The 18,477-nt window shown below is 38.1% G+C and overlaps 1 protein-coding gene across 3 annotated transcripts in view; it reads right to left on the reverse strand.

Moving 5' to 3' along the window:
- The window catches only part of HERPUD2 (HERPUD family member 2), a 36,576-nt gene extending 19,370 nt beyond the window's left edge, over nt 1-17,206 (reverse strand). The window contains exons 1-4 of one of the 3 annotated variants that reach the window (XM_045495293.1): nt 15,379-17,206; nt 14,784-15,202; nt 5,184-5,261; nt 1,530-1,643 (exon numbers count right to left, since the gene is read on the reverse strand). In XM_045495293.1, the coding sequence (XP_045351249.1) occupies nt 1,530-1,643; nt 5,184-5,261; nt 14,784-14,930 (339 nt within the window). In that variant the 5' untranslated portion in view covers nt 14,931-15,202; nt 15,379-17,206. The remainder of the gene's footprint in view (nt 1-1,529; nt 1,644-5,183; nt 5,262-14,783; nt 15,203-15,378) is intronic. The other 2 variants (XM_045495294.1, XM_045495295.1) reach the window with 2 other exon arrangements.
- Between the last annotated feature and the right edge of the window lie 1,271 nt (nt 17,207-18,477).

The raw sequence follows: 18,477 nt of genomic DNA on the forward strand, positions 1-18,477 counted from the left end.
TACTGAATGACTTTTTATATGTCTACCTTTCTAAGTCCTGCCACGTAAAAGGTCCTAAGGACACTGGTCTTTTTGCAAAACTAACAAAGCTTTCTTTAAGAGGTTATTCCACATAAAACAGCGTCAAATATCTTACGAGAGAGTGTGATTCTTAGGGGCATAAACTGGTAAGGCTTCCTTTTTGTCAAGATTGCTCACTAAATGGACCAGCATCATATGATACTCAGTTTAAAAAAATCATAGGAGAAAGGCATAGCCATTTGGCAGCACAGCCTAATTTTGCTAGAACTAGTGATTTCTGACCTTATTAACTCTTTCATGACTAGATTTTTAAGACATTCTCAAATCCCACTGAAATTTCTCAGCCATAAAAAAAAGGAGAATTCAACTTAAGTTTCCCTTGATACTTCTCAGATTTTCCTAACACACCTTGAAAAAACTGGATATACATACTCATGACATGAAATCATGGCTGAGGAACCACATGACAAGTTGAAAGGGGTCTTTCTGAACAAAAACTGAAGTAACACAACTGCGTCCAAAGACTCTGTGCCAATGCCAATGTTTTGTCCCTTCTCATGAAAGGTAGGAAACATATGAAGACCCCTTGGCCTTTATTGACAAACCATATCTCAGTTGAATGTAAGCTAAATTCCCACAGCTAGTACTAGAAAATACTTACCACTAAGGCCATGCTTTTAAAGAGGCAGTTAACTAGTAATTACTGAAAGATCCTCCAACTAGTTACCACCTCTGCGATCCATCCCTTCCTTAAAGTTTTGGCTAAACTCTTCACAAGAAGGAAAGTATACTTGGCAGAGTATGTAAGTTCCCTGCCCATGAAATTTAAAGCAAACTTCCACTCATCCAATCATTTTCTCTCATCATCAAAGGTGTCATATAAAATAATGGGAAACCAAAAATAATTTAACATAAAGGATTTGTCTTTCAACTGGTGGAGTATGACTAGGTTGAAAAGTTCAACTATTAAAAAAAATTCCAAAACAATTTTAGTCAGATGAAAAATAAGAAGGGAAAAATGAATACCCAAGTCTGAAAGAATTGAATAAGAAATTTTTTTTCCTGACATTGAAATGCATGCCCAAATCCAGTCATTTTAAAAAACAAAATTCTTGAGCAATCTACTTGAAGATGATTTAGCATACTTAAAATTTAAATAATTTAATGAACCTTGAATATAATACAGTGTATCAAGTACCTTTAGTATTATTGAAACTGTACTGGTCTTACATTTTAAATTATATAACCATATCATCACTCTGTTTTCTGAGTATTTTAGTAATTAAAACCTTGAAGATTGGATCTTCAGTCTATACACAAATTATAACTCATGGAGAACAAGCTTCAAGGAGTAATACTCTACACTGGATCTCTAAAAACAAAGTTTAGATGCCTAACTCAAGCTGTTCAAAACACAGTCTCACAATGCATAAGCTCCAATCGTTCTGTTTTTCACTTAAAAGGATAATCAGAAAATTTCAACATTTACTCCTCCCAAAACAACTCACAGAATTGCTGCTGGATGCCAATGCTTCATGACTTTCTCTAGTGGTGCTGGATTTTGGAGAACTGGGAGGAGTCCGAGAAGTACACACTAGATGAACCATATGATACTCATCTTGCTAAAATTAAAGAAGATTACATTTAAAGGGTAGTATTGGAAAATGTTTAGTTCAAAAAGTCAATAGCTAAGCTGAAATATTTAACTCAAATGTTAAGTTCCTTTCTAGCACAGCCATTTTATTAGTAGTAAATTTTTGCCACTTGAAGGTACATTTACCATTTCAGTATTTGGTACTAACACCCTTCTGAATTCAATATATTCTCCATGCTTAGAAAATGGTCTAACTACTCAGTACCTGCTATATGAAAAAATGATTACTTTGCATATCAAGGAATCTTGAAGCAAGAAGTGCTGTAAAGTTGCATCAATGCAATCTATTACTTCAACATAAAAACACCTAGCACCTTAGTACCAAAACTATGTAATAGTCACATTGAAGCTGAGGCCTACAAACTTTTGAGTATTGAAAATATTTCCATTACAAGAAACTCAATTTCACCATGCTCTCATATGCCTTAATCCTAGCAAGGTAATGTATAGTTTGTTTTTTTTTAATTCAAAAACTAGTTTTACCTATAACAATTATACACAGATTGAAAGGGTATATTTGAACTATATTCCTTACATATTCCATGTGTTTCCATAAACCTACAACTATGACTAAAGGAAAATATTCTAATATTGATTAGGATTGGCATTTAAGCTTAGTGATTTCATGAGTATATTTATAGTCAGACATAAAGCTAGGATAGAAGATAAAGGAAAGAAAATAAAGGAGGGCAGAGCAAAGGATGGCTCAGCAATTTAAAGACAGAAAAGAAAACCAGAGAATGATAAATAAAGAAAAGGGGTCAGGAAGAAAAAAAAGATGCCCAGTTGTGAGAAAGAGAAACAAAGCTACCAGAAACTAAAAATTTATCAACTATCTCACATAAACCCAGAATTGGGCTTAATTCTGAGGTGAATCCAAAAAAGGGTAAGAGTCAGCCCCTCCCCTAAAGAGGCTCACAAACTGTTAAGAGATCAGACTAGCATATCAGAGCACAATTAGGGAATATATAAAACAGTCTTTGGCACAAAACTGAGAAGCACGAATTGCAATTGCTTGAGGAGTTTAGAGAAAGGAGTTAACGGGATTGGAATGCTAGGGAAAAGGCATCCCCAGAGACAGCATGACATGAGATGTGCCTAGCAAAGTAGGTAGAAAGCACGCCTGATTTACAATGTCTTCTTAGCTTTGGAATGCAGAATACTAAAAGGTATCCAAGTATAAGATGTTTATCCTTAAAAAAAAAAAAAAAAAAGATGTTTATCCTTAGAAACCTAGTTTCAAAGGTCATATAAGTCACAAGTAACAATTTTCATTCACCTTTGGGAGAAATATTTCTGCAAAACATTTTATAACTAAACAAGTAAAACTAATGGCAGGACCTATCTGAATAAAAGCAAATACACTGACTTTAACAAAAATGCTTTAAAGATCTATTCAAAATATAAACATACTGTTCAAAACATTTTCTATGGGGGTACAACAGTCCTTGAACTGAAGCGTTTTTATTTGAACTCTTCTGGTCAGAAATCATTTCTGGAAGCAAAAACCTTCTAAAAGGTATTCACATGCCAAGTCTAGCCATACTTGGTTTAAAAATCATAAATAAATTTGTATTTTTTTTAGTTTATTTATTTTGAGAAGAGAGGGTGTGCACGCACATGGATGGGCACACTAACAGGGGAGGAGCAGAAAAAGAGGAAGAGAGAGAATCCCAAGCAGGCTCCATTCCACCAGCGCAGAACCCAACGTGGGGTTCAATCTCACAAACCATGAGATCAAGACCTGAGCCAAAATCAAGAGTCGGACACTTAACCAACTGAGCTACCCAGGTACCCCAAAAATGTGTATTTCAAAGAGCATATGGCAGAAACGTTTTTAAGCATAAACACAAGAGGGAAAATGAACAGGTGGAGCACAGAGGATTTCCAGGGTAGTGAAACTATTCTTTAGGATACTATAATGATGGATACATGTCACTACACATTTGTAAAAACCCACAGATTGTATGCACACCACCAAGAGTGAACCCTAATGTAAACTATGGACTTTTGATGATAATGCTTCATCAGTGTCAGATACCGTGCACAATGTCAATTGTAACAAATATACCACTCTGATGCAGAATTTTGTTAGTGGGGTAGCCTCTGCATGTGGAAAGACAGGAGGCATATGGGAAGTCTCTATGCCTTCTGCTCAACTGTGCTGTGAACCTAAAACTGCTCCAAAAATTCAAGTCTAGGGCACCTGGCTGGCTCAGTAGGTAGAGCATGTGACTCTTGATCTCAGAATGATGAATGCAAGCCCCAGATTGGGGCATAGAGCTTAACATTAAAAAAAAAAAAACAAAAAAAAAAAAAAAACAAAATCTATCAGCGAGAGAGGCAAAAAATCTGCCACAAATTCCACTATTTTTGAGGGGGGCCAAGGAGGAGAGGTTATTAAACCACTTTGCCAACCTGAAACTACATGATTAAAATGAAAATTACAGCAAGAAGTCACACTGGCAAAGCTAAAATTTCAACTATCTAAACAAAAGGAACATACCAGTATAAGATTTTTTAAAGTTTCCCACAGATGATCATAAACATACAGGAGAGGACATAGACCTTCTAAATCAGATTAGGGTTATCCAAAAGAACATTAAGAGTTAAGTCAAAAAGTTAAGTTTGTGAAACACAAAAGCTATGTATCTGATTCTGCTCAAATCACAAACAAAAAGCAGCATCTCAAATGCAGAAAAGTTATGAAAGTATAAATTCCACAAATGAACATGAGCTAAGACGAGCTGCCATTAAAATTACTAGCATCAGGGGTGCCTGAGTGGCTTAGTAGGTTGAGTATCTGACTTCAGCTCAGGTCATGATCTCGTGTTCATGGGTTCGAGCCCCCCATTGGGCTCTGCGCTGACAGCTCAGAGCCTGGAGCCTGCTTTGGATTCTTTGTCTCCCTCTCTCTCTGCCCCTGCCCTGCTTGTGCTCTCTCAAAAAATAAAATAATAATAATAAAGTTAAAAAATTACTAGCATTTAAGCTGATTGTCAAAAAATTACTTTGAAATATATTTTAGCTCTGAGCACTAGCATTCAAAGTTTGCTAATCGATGGGCCAATTGTACTTCCTTTCATCTCCTGTCCTGAAATTAAATTCCTACCTCAAGCAACTTGTATTAAAATATCATGCAGTTTGGTCAAAAGGGGATTTAAGAAAGAAGAGATTATCAATGAAAATCCTTCACCACTACTTGAACACTACTCCCGCACTACTGATAAGTCAATACTGCTTTCTAATATGACAAATACCTGAACACAAACATATAATCCTATTTTAGATTTAGCCATCAGATGGATATACAAAACTGTTTACCTAAACTAATTAGAATCTATCATTATGTTCTTTACTTTCTAGTTCAAGTTTACCTGTTATGCTCCCCAAAAGGGTTGATTTTAAGTATCTAAAAACTGAACCAGCTAAATATCAGTAAAGCTTCAGAACATATCTCCTCTCACTCTGAATGTATCTGGTATCAAATAGTAGTAGAAAAGCTTACTTTTCTGAGAATGTCTTTCAGCTGCAGATGATCGGGAAGCAGTCTGCCAGAATACACCAATCTTTGATCCTTCGTCAACTAAGAAATGGGACAAAGAAAAGATTTCAACTTTTTCTAATTATACAAATTGGAAATTGGGAATAACATGCCTAAATATGAGTAAAGTAAAACTCCCTTTAGGCACAGATAAGCAGAAAACTGACATAACTTAAAATTATTTTTTCCAAATTCGACATAAGACATTAAGAGCTCAGCAAATGGTAGTCTACCTATTGTAGGTACAATAAAATACAGGTAATTAACAATGTTTTAAAAGATAAGGAAAAAAAGGTAAATTGGAAGCTTGCCTTTCAGCCATAATGTAATGCATGTGTGACTATCATTAAAGGCCTTCAAGACTTTAAATAAGAAGGTGGTTGGCCTTCTAGCAGTAATAGCTAACAATGGGATATACCTTCAAGGTCACCACAATTAGTCTGTATTGTTTTGTCAGTATTTTTAATCTAAAAGGATACATAAGATTTATTTTCTTATTTACTAACATCATACAGAACAATTTATTGGTTTTAATTCAAGAGCCATTTGGATTTACAGTTTTACATGATAACTATTCTAGTTTTTATTATTCCTGCCACTCTCACAAATACCTCTATATATTTTTCAAAAACACAAGACTAAAGAAAAACTAACTCAAGTGCATGGAGATTCAGCTGCCATCTCCATATGCAACCAAGAATAGGAAATAAGTTCTGGGTGTCTCTGCCTTATTTTGTACATATGATAAATCTGCTAAGTGCTCGCAATGCTAGCATTAAAGTATTTAAAATCAAAGCATTTATGTACAGTCCCCATAAGAACTCCCCAGAAAACAGGCAAAGGTTCCATGAATTCTATTAAAACAATTAAATATTAGCCATATCAACAATTGGTAAATATGCCGAATCCAAACAACTATAACAATTTTCAAACAAAACATATGTATTCAACATGGCTACTAAAAAAATATAATAATAAATAACCATATATATTATAATAAAATATATATATTTTATTATAAATAACCATATATATACCATATATATTATAATAAAAATAACCATAATAGAACCTGTCATACTGAATAAGTAAGAACTGTGGTTCAGGGGTTCTTAGGTACCAAAGATGAAGGGAAAGGTATAACTGTCTTTCCAAGATATTTAGCTGTTAGACATAATCTAGCTTCTCCTGTATTTTTGAGTGTGCCATTCCTAAAAGGCACAAGTTCAAATTCCTGTATATCAACAACCAAACAGAATACAGAAGGTTAAAAAAAAAAAAAAATACATATCACAAATCTTGAAACTTCAATCAATACATTTAAATACTGAGTGAGGAATAAATAGTAAATTATATAAATAACATAAGTTAAAAGCTAAGTAGATAATAATTGACTTAACCCTTGAACTAAATGAATTCTATAATACAAGTTTCCATAATGCATTTATTAATTCAGCTGGAAGCTAAAGTTTCTTTGACAAAGACTACAGCCATCATAAGCTATCATTTTTCCACCAGTCCAAACATTTAATAGATACTTCTATGTCATATCATCATTCTGCACAAAGGACATCAGTCTTATGAATGTTTTACTTCACTATGAAAATTCTCAAACACACATAAGGTAGAGAGAACAAAATGAACTCCCAGTTATCATCATCAAAACTTCCCAAATATTCAACTCCGATAATTATCAATACTTTGCTATTCTTGTTTCATCTATCCCCCGCTGCCTTTTTGAGGGAAAAGAGTTTCAAAGCAAATATCACACATCATTTCTTTCCACCCGTAAGAACAGTATGTTTCTGGAACAGATTTTTGTTTTTTGTTTTTTGTTTTTTTTTTTTCAAATAACCACAATGTTACCACAATCAACAAAATAAATATTAATTTGGTCAACTTCAAATAAACTTTTATCTTTTCACAGCAAGGGAATATCAATTTTCAAAAAGGCAGAATACATAAAATAACAAAATTACACAGTACCCTCCCATAAAGTACACTGAGGCAAAAACAAGCATGGATGAGGATGTAGAGAAACTTTGGAGAACTCTCACACACTGCTGATGTAAAATGCAACAGCCTCTGTGAAAAAGTTTGGCACTTCCTCAGAGTTAAAGAGTTGCCTGATGATTCAGGATATACCCTGTTCCATTCCGAGGTATATACCAAAGAGAACTGAAACCATGTCCACATGCCTAAGAATATCCATAACAGCATTAGTCATAATAGCCAAAAACTGGAAACAACTCAAATGCCCATCAATTGATAAATGAATAAACAAAACATGAAATATACATATAATAAATATTAGTTGGCCACTAAAAGTAATGAAGAATTGATACATGCTATATACTGTGAGTGAACCTTGTAAACATTAGGCTAAGTGAAAGGAGCCAGACAAAAAAAGACCACATATACTATGATTCCATTTATATGAAATATCCAGAATAGGCAAATCTTACAGAGACAGAAAGTAGATCAGTAGTTACAAGGAATGAGGGAACAGAGAACGGAGAGTGGCTACTAGGGGGTGTAAGTTTCCTTTTTTGAGGACGAAAATGTTCTGGAATTAGATAGTGGTAACAACTGCACAACTTTGTGAATTACTAAAAATCACTGAGTTGTACATGTTACAGAGCAATTTTTATACTATGTGAATTATATCTCAATTAAAAAATTGTTGCTTGAAATTATTCAAATGCCTTCAAAAAATCAGAAATTTTAAAAAGAGAAAGGAATTCTTTAATTTTACTGGGATTGAAAACAGGAAAAAAGGAATTTTCATGTGCCTAACTTAGGTGAGATGATCTGAAAATTTTTTCTATGTCACTAAAAAAAATTGCCTCTTCACTTTAAATATTAATGAATTAATTTAGATATCTGGAAAACCAGTGGTTAGACATAGTAACAACCCAATAATCAACTGAGCTTTCAACTAGCCATTTTGGATTACAGACTACAGTATCAGGAAAAATAGAAATTTTGAGATCTCAATTCATATTCAATTTCACTTATAAAAGTGATACAATTTTTTTTCTCCAGACTTGCTAATAACAGTACCTTTTACCTTGATTAAAAATCCATTTCTGTATTATTTAGGTAAGTAATGCTAGCTGCTATAACAAACCCCATAAACTCAGTAGCTTGACACAATAGAAGTTCATTTTTCTCTCAATTAAAAAAAATATTACATGGTACCCTTTCAATATAAAAATCCATAAGACTCAAGATTGGTAAATCTAAAACAAAGTACTGATTAAATTGTCAATTAAAAGTCTACTGTTAACATACTGGCTACACAGATACATCTAAATATACTTGACCATTTATGTTAACACTACCATCATTCTTCCCATTGCTCATATGCTACATCCAATAATAGGCAGCAATCCCTATCAGATATGCTATTTTCACTGCCTCCACTGTTCAATAGCAGACGAAGTCCAGGGAAATATGTATGGTACCTGGTGTTATATGGTAGAGCAGAAACAGCTAAATTACCAAGTTGGAAACATCCTGATGGTACTCTGAGGAGCCCAAAGGCAGAACTATGCCACGCCAAATAAATACCTGCTTAACTAGCTAGCCCAAAAAATTCTGCCATCCACTTAACAGACATTACTAAAAAACATGGTGAGGAAAGCTCACCTACTAGTATAATATGTAAAAATCATAAACTGGGGATATTTGTTTTCTACAGGGCTTACATATACTATCTAAAGTATCTGACTTTTTAATGTTCAATCAGATATCAGAAAGAGATAAAATTCTATGTATCCCTGGGGCAACTGGGTGGCTCAGTCAGTTAAGTGTCCACCTTTGGCTCAGGTTGTGATTTTGCGGTATGTGGGTTCAAGCCCCACATCCAGCTCCTGTGCTGACAGCTCAGAGCCTGGAGCCTGCTTCAGATTCTGTGTCCCCCTTTCTCTCTCCTCCTTCCCCACTCATGCTCTCTGTCTCTCTTTCTCTCTCAAAAATAAACATTAAAAAAATTTAATTCTATGTATCCCTAATCCCTAAAATATTCACAAGAGTCTGATAGATGAGCTAAAAGGCCAACAACAGTTTCATATTTCTAGAAAATCACCTAGTTGGTATCAAAAGACTAAATTTTTTACATGAAGAAATAGGTCTCTCAATATGCATGGCTTAAAAAAAATCATGTTTAGTGTATCTAACATCAACATAATCAAATAGCTTAGTAAAAAATCTTCATCTTACATGTTAGTGCAAAGAACTATAACCCAAGTCCTTTGAAAGTGGTCATAATTAGTATTTCAGTACTTACATATAATATAGTTCAGTCACAAGTGTCCAATAGCTTTAAAGAGGTGGTTCCCAGAGGTGGGACCTTCACATTTGTGGAAAATGAATTCTCTGAATTTGTACTGCGACATATCTTCCTCCCACTGCCACTGAATTCACCCAATTTATAGCTCCAGAGAATTCAGAAATACTGTAAAATGGAAGCTTGGTTTACCCAAACTGCCTCCACCCTTTATCTCTGTGCAACAACAGTATACAAAACCAGCATTCAGGAGCTTAAAAAGTAATTTTCTCTGGAACTCCAAAGGGACATTCCCTGCTTAGCTGTTTCCACTTATAGGCCACTTGCAAATCAGAATGCCACAATATCTGACTGCTATGGTTCAAACAGACAAGCAAGAATGTGAAAAGATAAAGCAAAACAATGTGCTTTGAAGTCTTTTAAGATGCCAAGTTCCCGTATCTTCCCTAAAATGTATCAAAATAAACAGAGAATCACACACTAAGATGACATACATCAGAACAGAATTAAGGCTGTGTTATTATCCATTCATTTATAGCCTTTAAATGACACACCATCTAAACGCATACGCCTCCTTTTACAGTTCACTTACTTCTTTTCAATTTGCAAGTATATAAAAACTAAGATGGCCAGATCCTTAAAAGCCTTTCTCCATCTTATTACACATAACCATCATAAACAATGTAAATTATAATAGTTAAGCGCTGAGGCTTGAAAGTCAGACCAACCTGGGTTCAAATTCCAGTTCTACCACTTAAGGAATTCTATGACCTTGGGGAAAAAAATCACCAAGCCTCAGTTTCCTTATCTATAAAATAGAGCTAATAATAAAACTTATCTCATAAGGTGTCTATGAAGAATAAATGTGATAAAACATATAAAGTGCCTAGTAGAATGCCTAGTACACATGGCAACCACTTAGTAAATGGAAGTTTAAAATTTCAGCACCAAATATGACGGTTAAATAAACGCATTTGAGACCATCAAATCACTATCTGTTATATAAAGGAGAAAAACTTAAACTAAAAGTTCTAGAAAAATTCTATTTTAAAAAGACTTATGCATGAGGGGCATCTGGGTGGCCCAGTCGGTTAAGCATCTGACTCTTGGTTTCAGTTCAGGTCATGATCTCACGGTTCATGACATGGAGCTCCCCATCGGACTCTGCACTGACAGCACAGATTTTTGATAAATTTTAGGGAAGATATGGGACTCTCTCCCTCTCTCTCTGCCCCTCCCCTGCTCATGCCCTCTATCTCAAAATAAATAAATTTTAAAAAACTATTAAAAACAAAAGACTGATGCATGACTAAACAAAACACAATACTGTTATTTCCCCAAAAATACATTAGGAAAAAGGCTACAAAGGAGTTAAATTAGTTAGCACTCATTCAAAACTTTTAACTTTTCATCAATCTTCACATTCAATTTATTATCTTTTGTTTGAAGTGTTTTAAAAATATGAACTATATTGCTAGGTGACATGAAACCCTCTTAAACACATGCAGTAAGATTTTAAAGACAAGTCTTATAAAACAAAAATTATTTATGTATACGGATTAAAGCTCCTTTAAGTCAACAGTTCTGAGATGGTTAAGTGAGTAAGTTTTAAAAATGACCTGTCTGAGGAAGGTAATAAAGAATCACAAAACTGAAACAGATATAAACCTCAAATTATATTACATAAGCTATTTCCACTGCTAATGAAAGTAATACTTCCATCTGAACTATAGGCAGTTTGGTTACAGAATGTCATATTCTCAGAGCAGAACTTATACAACTGGTTCTGTTCCTATTTCTTTAATTCCAACAGAATCGCAGAGCAGAGTAACAGTTTGAAAAAAGCACAACAAACCTCCCCAGCTGAGCAGGAGAGCTAGAAGATCTAAGCAACGAAACTGACTGCCTTAGTTTAACAGTATAAAGCACCAATATAAAGGAAATCTACACGTTCAACAGGTATTTGCCCTCAAGACTGAAAAAAGGAGAGCCACGGCGTGAAAGTCCCAGAAAGGTTTGCCTTAAAACTGAACTCAGGGTGAATCAGGTCCATCTTAGTTATTGTTTGTATGTGAGAGGAGAGAAAGAAAGAGATAATGAGAAGGTTGCCTAATCAGACTTAGAGATTCTTACTTTTTAAGTTTTCTCTAGGATAGTCCATTCTCTGAATAACATTAAGTCCAACCATTTTGATATTTACATCTCTAGAAAATAAGTCTAAACTAGATCAAAGTCTGAAAATACTCAAGTAAAACTGGCCTTCTTGACAGGCATCTTCACACCCCAATGGCAGTTACCTAAATTACAGAATAATTTCACACTACAGGCCAATTTCAGGATCTGATAATCTAAAGTCATAAAGAGAAATGTCACATTAGAACATGATTCACAATTATCTATATACACTATCAGCGTGAACCGATGGTATTTTCCAGTTCCTAAACCAGGTCCTAAACCAATTATCAATACCATTCAAAGTTAAACAAAACTCCAAAAGCCTTCAATTCCACATTTGAGGTTTTTAGTGATGACACTGTAAAGTTGTACATAAACATGGCAACTGCCTTACTTCCTAACTGGAAAACACCTTCCCCTTTTTAGCCCATTATGAATCTGTAATCTTCATACATAGTACTATATTACATTTAGAATCATCAGGGCAATGTTACCTCTGAAATAACAGGGTTTAAAAAAAAAAAACAAAACAGGTATCATCTTGTCTGCTTAAAACTGTTATCAACTCTTGAGGTGCGTGGGTGGCTCAGTCAGTTAAGCGGCCTTCTGCTCAGGTCATGATCTCGTGGTTTGTGGGTTCGAGCCCTGCATTGGGCTCTGGGCTGACAGCTTCGAGCCTGCTTCACATTCTGTGTCTCCCTCTGCCCCTCCCTCACTCGCACTGTCTCTCTCTGTCCCTCCAAAAATGAGTAAAAAGGTAAAAAAAAAAAAAACTGTTTTAAACTGTTATCAACTCTTTGCACAAAATGTCCCTGTGAACCTTTTCTTAAAAAGCTACACATTCCCTTACCTACACTTCAGAGTTGACCACTCCCTCCCCTCTGCTCCTACACCATTCAGTACCTCCCGCTTGTGTAACACTAGTCACATAATATTACAGTTTTTTACTTACATATCTGTATACCCCACTAGACTTGAGCTTCATAACAGCAAAGGAACCATCACCACCTTCATGCTTAGCATATAGACATCCAAATGCCAGGCCAATAAAATCCTAATTAAATAAATAAATGAAGCCCAAGAAAGTATGCTTTGGTGGGAAGGAGTATATTTGCTCTGAGCTTACTGAAGAACAGAGAATTGAATTAAAATATCCAGGTGGAGATTATCTGTGATTAAGTCAAGTCAATATCTGACCATAAAGCTAGAATCTTAAGACTTAACACACTATTGCAGTTTGGCTAGAATTCTATTAACAGCAGTAGACATGTGACCTATCCTTTTAGACATCCTAAAAGGACAAATTCAAATCTCCGTTCTTCTCACTCTAGTAGCTCCTATTTATTTTCCTAGAAGCCAGTGCCCACAGGGACCAAGGCCCTCCACCTACCCTTGGCTCATCAGATCTATCAGAGCCATCAACTTTTCTACTTCTTACCAGGGAACACCTGCTTCTACAAGACACTGGAATCCTACTTGGATTCCAAGTCACCCACCACCACCAGGCAGATCAGATGTACAAAGAAATCAGGCATAAGAAATAATCTCTGTTAAACACCAAATAGCGCTTGAGATTCTGTGTTTCGGTAAACACAGAATCAGTGTTAAGTAGTCATTGTGGGTGGTCATAAGAACCCAAACTTCCCCCATAATATTTTAATAATAATATTGTCTCTATTACAAAATGTCCTCTGTCCTTTGTAACCGTCTTACAAAGTTAACTTTTAGTCCCCAATCCTATGTTGAGGACTACCTAGGGGGTATCATTAAACAGTTGGTCATTAAACAGATGCTTCAAATCAGTCTTCATGTGATCAATAAATTAGAATGTAAGCCTGTCAAATCTAATAACCACAGGAAGTTTTCAGTGACATTCTAAGACAACAAACACATGGTCCTCACCCCCAGCTCCACCCACTCTCATTAACATAGAAATAAACTCCAGTTTTTACAGTTCTCTTAAGAGATGACTTTCTGGAAGAGTAGAAAAGTCAGGTTTGCCACAGGTAATTAATTGACTGCATGTCATTTTGTACAGGCTCTGGACGTGTGTGCACAAGAAGCAGGTGGGTTAGAGGCAGGGGGGTGTAGGAAAGTTTGCAACTGATCTGTCCTCCAGCAGCCAAATGATCCATGTGGCACTGGAGATTAGTACTAGGAGGGCAGAACTCCTGCCAAAAGCTGGCTTCTCCTGTGTGCAGGTAAGGCAAATGGGTTTCACACTCTTAGATACCTTTTGAAAAGTGATACCTCTTGGTCTATCACCGTGCAAACCAGGCCCCTTTTGGTTTAATCATACAATATAAAGATCTCACACAAACACAAATTTCAGCATATATATTTAGGAATGGTATTCATGCTATGTTATGAACAACACTATGGAAGTCTACGACTTTCAATTCTGACTATTCTGAAAAGCTATTTTCCACTTTGAAAATGTGTAAAATGAATCATATGCAATAGGAAATGTTCTGTAATGCAGAAAATTTTTAAACAAATTGTCACCCCCTATATAAATCTTAATTGTCAAAAGATCTGAATAAATGAGAGTTCCAACTAGCTTGTTCCAAGCACTTAAATACCTCAGGGTTTTCATTTCCCCTACTAAAAATATTTGTATCAAAAAGTACTGACAAACATAGATAACGCCAACTGAGTTGTTTTTCTAAGCCTCCTGTTTTTGCAGTAACTGCCCTATTTCTGTACTTCTAGAAGCCTAAACGCTAAGGAAAGCAATAAAAGCTTTTATATGGGTTGCAGTGTTTATCTTTTCTTTTTAGGGTCCATCTGTCACTCCTATACTAGGCCGATGACTTATGTCCAATGAAAATGGTCCTTTTTTATGCCTGTCAATTCTTATGTCCTTTGATATTTTTGTACACAGTACTCTCACTAATTAACTGAACCTCAGGAGGAAGATATTAATGATGGTTGGGAAACACTCAAGGGACACACATACACTTCGGAACTCAAAATACTTCGTAGTCTAGCAAGAGACCTACTTGATTCAAGAGGGCAGGGAATGAACAGAGAGCCGGGAGTGCATGGCACGAAAAGTTGCTGGCCAGAGCAGCTGCGCCCAGCTTTTAGACACTTACTGGTTTGCTAGGGTACACGTTAGACAGATGCGTTTTTAGTTTCCCCACGGTCCAGTTCAAGAAGCAGCTAATAGTCTGATCACTGTATTTCTGATTCGGTGCTTTAATGATGAGGGTCACAGGAATCTCCATCCCACTTTGGTCCATGGTGCCCCCAAAGTTGAACAGAGTCAAGAGGAGCAGTACTTAAGCCCAAATGAGCCGAGGTGGTAACTGCCGGCGCGACTGGTATGGGGAGCGCGGCAAGTAGGTTCTTAATATTCCGTGTCCAAGTCAGTCACAAGTGCATCGGGTGATACAAAGGCCATTGCCGGTACCAAGGATGATGGACAGTGGCGGCGGTGGCGGCGGCGGGGTCTGGGGGGCCCGGCCGTGGGTGCAGCTTTCCCCGCCAGGTCCGGGCTCCGCCGGGCTCCGGACTGCGAAGGGAGGCCGGGAGGAAGAGAGAAAAATTGATGATAACGGAGAGAGTCACCGCCCCGCCCCCGCCGCGACCCCCAAGCTGAAACGCAACAAGGCCCCTAAGCGACGGCCCTGCCACGCGGGCCGGAGAAGGGGCCGAGCCGCTCAGTGCGACCAGCCGGGGCAGGAGTACCTGAAAGAAGGCCGCGGGGCCCGCCACCGTCGCCCTTCGAGCCCGGGCAGGGCCGCCGGCAGCACAGTCCTGCCGGGCGTCCTCCGCAGCGGCCGCTCCCTTCCTGCTGCTCGACGGCGGCCACGGCACGGCCCAGGGTCTCGCGAGGTGGCGCGGTGGCCGCTGGAGAAGTTGGCCAAAGGGCGCGGCCCGCTCTCAGCCTGGTCCCTCGGGCAGGACACAGCTGCGCGGCGGCGCAGGGCCGGGCGCGGTCAAGGCAGCTGCAGGTGGCGGGAGGGCGGGGACTAGAAACCGCGGCGCCCGGCGCGAGCGCGCTGGTTTTGTTGTTGTTATGAGGAAGGTCTAGCTCCCCTTTAAGCCGGAAGACGCAGGACGGAAGTGCGTCACGCGCGGCCCGCCCCGGCGGGCGGCCCTCTCTGTCCAGCAGCCACCGCCCGCCGCGCCCCCGCTGCCCCGGGTACCGCGGGCCGAGTTCCGGGTTGCCCCGAAGCCTCTAGTTGTTGGAGTCCACCTGGCCTGACCAATCGCTGGGTCCCGTCCCGCAGCGCACTCGCGCCTCGCCACTAGCCGAGCTGGCGCTAGCACATCCTGTTTTGACCACACCCTGAAGATTTGAGAAGCGTTCTTCCATCCTAGGAGTTGTCTGCAAAACTTAGTGCCCTTCCAGACGTGGAATCAAACTTCTCAAATTTTCTGGTGTCTCCTGTCTGAAAAGCAGGGTACCAGGAGCTATGGCGGAGGAGAGACCATTAGGAGCATTGACTAGAAGCACTGCATCAGGAGCAGGGGCTTTCAGTTAAACCTGAAGCCTACCTCTACTTTCCGTGTGACCCTGGCTATCCTTTCTGAGCCTCGGTTTAGTTGTCTACATAGTAAAAGCTATCTAACTGCGTGTTGATGAGCAAATGAGCTATGATGTAAACCATCTAATACTGTTCAGGCATATGACAGTCTCTCAAATCTCAATTTCCATCTTTTTCCTCTTAGTCTTAACAGAAGTTGGCAAGTGTTTACGGAGCCCCTACTGTGTGTTTAGTACAGTGGGGGGGGGGGGGGTGTTTTACCGTTTAGGCGTGGAACGCAAAGGTTACGTCCACTGCCCAAAGCTGACTTCCTCTCCGTTTTCTGCATGGGTTTAGGAGTCAGGACAGCAAGTTAGTTAGATGTGCATTTTCATGGGCTTCCACTTACATGAGAATGCAAACACATAATATAGAGAGCAAGTCTTCTTTCCTCTCGGCTTCAGAAGGGTTAGTGAAGGTTAACTACCGTTGAGTTATTGACCATGGGGAAATTCTTCCCCTCTATAGCTAATGCAGCAGGATCCCTTATACTCGCTCTTCTTTCACCTCCTTCTTTGTGGTAGGACATCGACCATATCTTAGCCATGCCCTCTGGATGCTCTTTGGAAGTAAGAGTGAGGTTCCCTTTATTTTTTGTCATGTGCTGAGGACAGCTTGCTATAACTCAGCTTTTCTGCAGCAGACCCTGGTCTTTTTCGATCTAGTATCTAGTCATGCTAATAGAACCTTCACTTAATTCTAGCTAAAAATACTTTTTCAGACCCCTTTACATCTAGGGGCAGCTGTTTGACACAGTTGTAGTCAATAAGACAAAAACTGAGGGGCGTCCAGGCGGCTCAGTCTGTTGAGAGTCTGACTTCAGCTCAGGTCATGATCTCTCAGTTCATGAGTTCGAGCCCCAAGTCTGGTTCTGTGCTGACAGCTCAGGGCCTGGAGCCTGCTTCAGATTCTGTGTGTCCCTTTCTCTCTGCCCCTCCCCTGCTCATGCTCTGTCTCTCTCTCTCTCTCTCAAAAATAAATAAACATAAAAATATATATATGAAAGCTGAAGTTGCTACTGGCCTTTTCAGGAAAACTTTTAGAGGGGCATGTTCTACAGGCCAGAGTTCACCCTGTTCTGCACCTGTTTTTCTTGCTTAAGGAATGTAATGCCGGAGGTGCAACAGCCATAGTTCAGTCATGAAGCAATGAACAGAACAGAGGCCTGCATTCCCAGCATGGCAGAGCAGAACAATTAAAAGAGGCTAGATCCTTTATAGCATCATTGTGCAACCACAGAAGTCCTAAGCTGTCTGCCCTAAGACTTCTTTTTTGTCCAATTCCTGTTTAAGCCAGGAAGTTTCCACAACCACCACCACCTAACCCTGCAGCTCTTGTCACTTAGGCTTGTGACTCAGACTTCCAAGAATCCTTTAGAGTAATGTCATCTCACCTGGTACTGTGAAATGTACATTTTTAAAGAGATATACATTAATAATTATTAATATTAAGGCAGAATGTGCATTCCACTATTTAAAGCAGAATCCATCAAAGGTTCGCCAGTGTGGACAAAAACAAACGTGTAATGAACATTCCAGAGATTGAAATATATGGGTATAAAGACAAAAATTATTTTTTTTTAATTTCACAGCCACCAGAATTAAGTGCCTAGAAATGCTTTTGATGCTGTTGAATTTGGCCATAATAAATGATACAGGAATGTGATCCCATTTTTAGTAAGTTATATGTGTATAGAACAATGTATGAAAAGGTGGTCCCCAAAATATTGATAGTGTTGACCTTGGAATTTGGGGTAGGAAAAATCGTTAGCATTGAGGAGATGGAAAATTGCAGTTATTTAAAGGCTGCTATGAGCATTAAGCTGCCTATTTAGATCACTGTACATTTTGCAAATAAATGGAAATACGAAAGAGCAGTTGCACATCTCAGTTACCATGTATTGCTTATAGACAGCCTCTAATGAGAATGCATAAGGGTATGATGCTAATAGATACTAAAGGATTTGTGGTATTAAGGCTAAATCTACTTTAACAATATTAACTATCCAGTACACATAATCCTAGTAGCTAATTCGGTAGTTCAGGGTGATTTCTGCCCATGAGATAGCTTTGTTAACAAAGTAAAACAAATCTAAAGAAAATCATTTGTAAATAATAAAAGTTGATTTCCAGTACTTATGGAATATTTATTTACTTCCAGTCCTTTTCATCTTTGGAGTGGGAAGGAGGATAGCTAGGAAAGCATATATTGACTCATTTTGTGAAATTCCAGTTTATTCTAAAAATTTAAGCAAAAT

This window comes from Leopardus geoffroyi, chromosome A2, assembly GCF_018350155.1.
Source record: "Leopardus geoffroyi isolate Oge1 chromosome A2, O.geoffroyi_Oge1_pat1.0, whole genome shotgun sequence".
In the NCBI taxonomy this organism is placed as follows: domain Eukaryota; kingdom Metazoa; phylum Chordata; class Mammalia; order Carnivora; family Felidae; genus Leopardus; species Leopardus geoffroyi.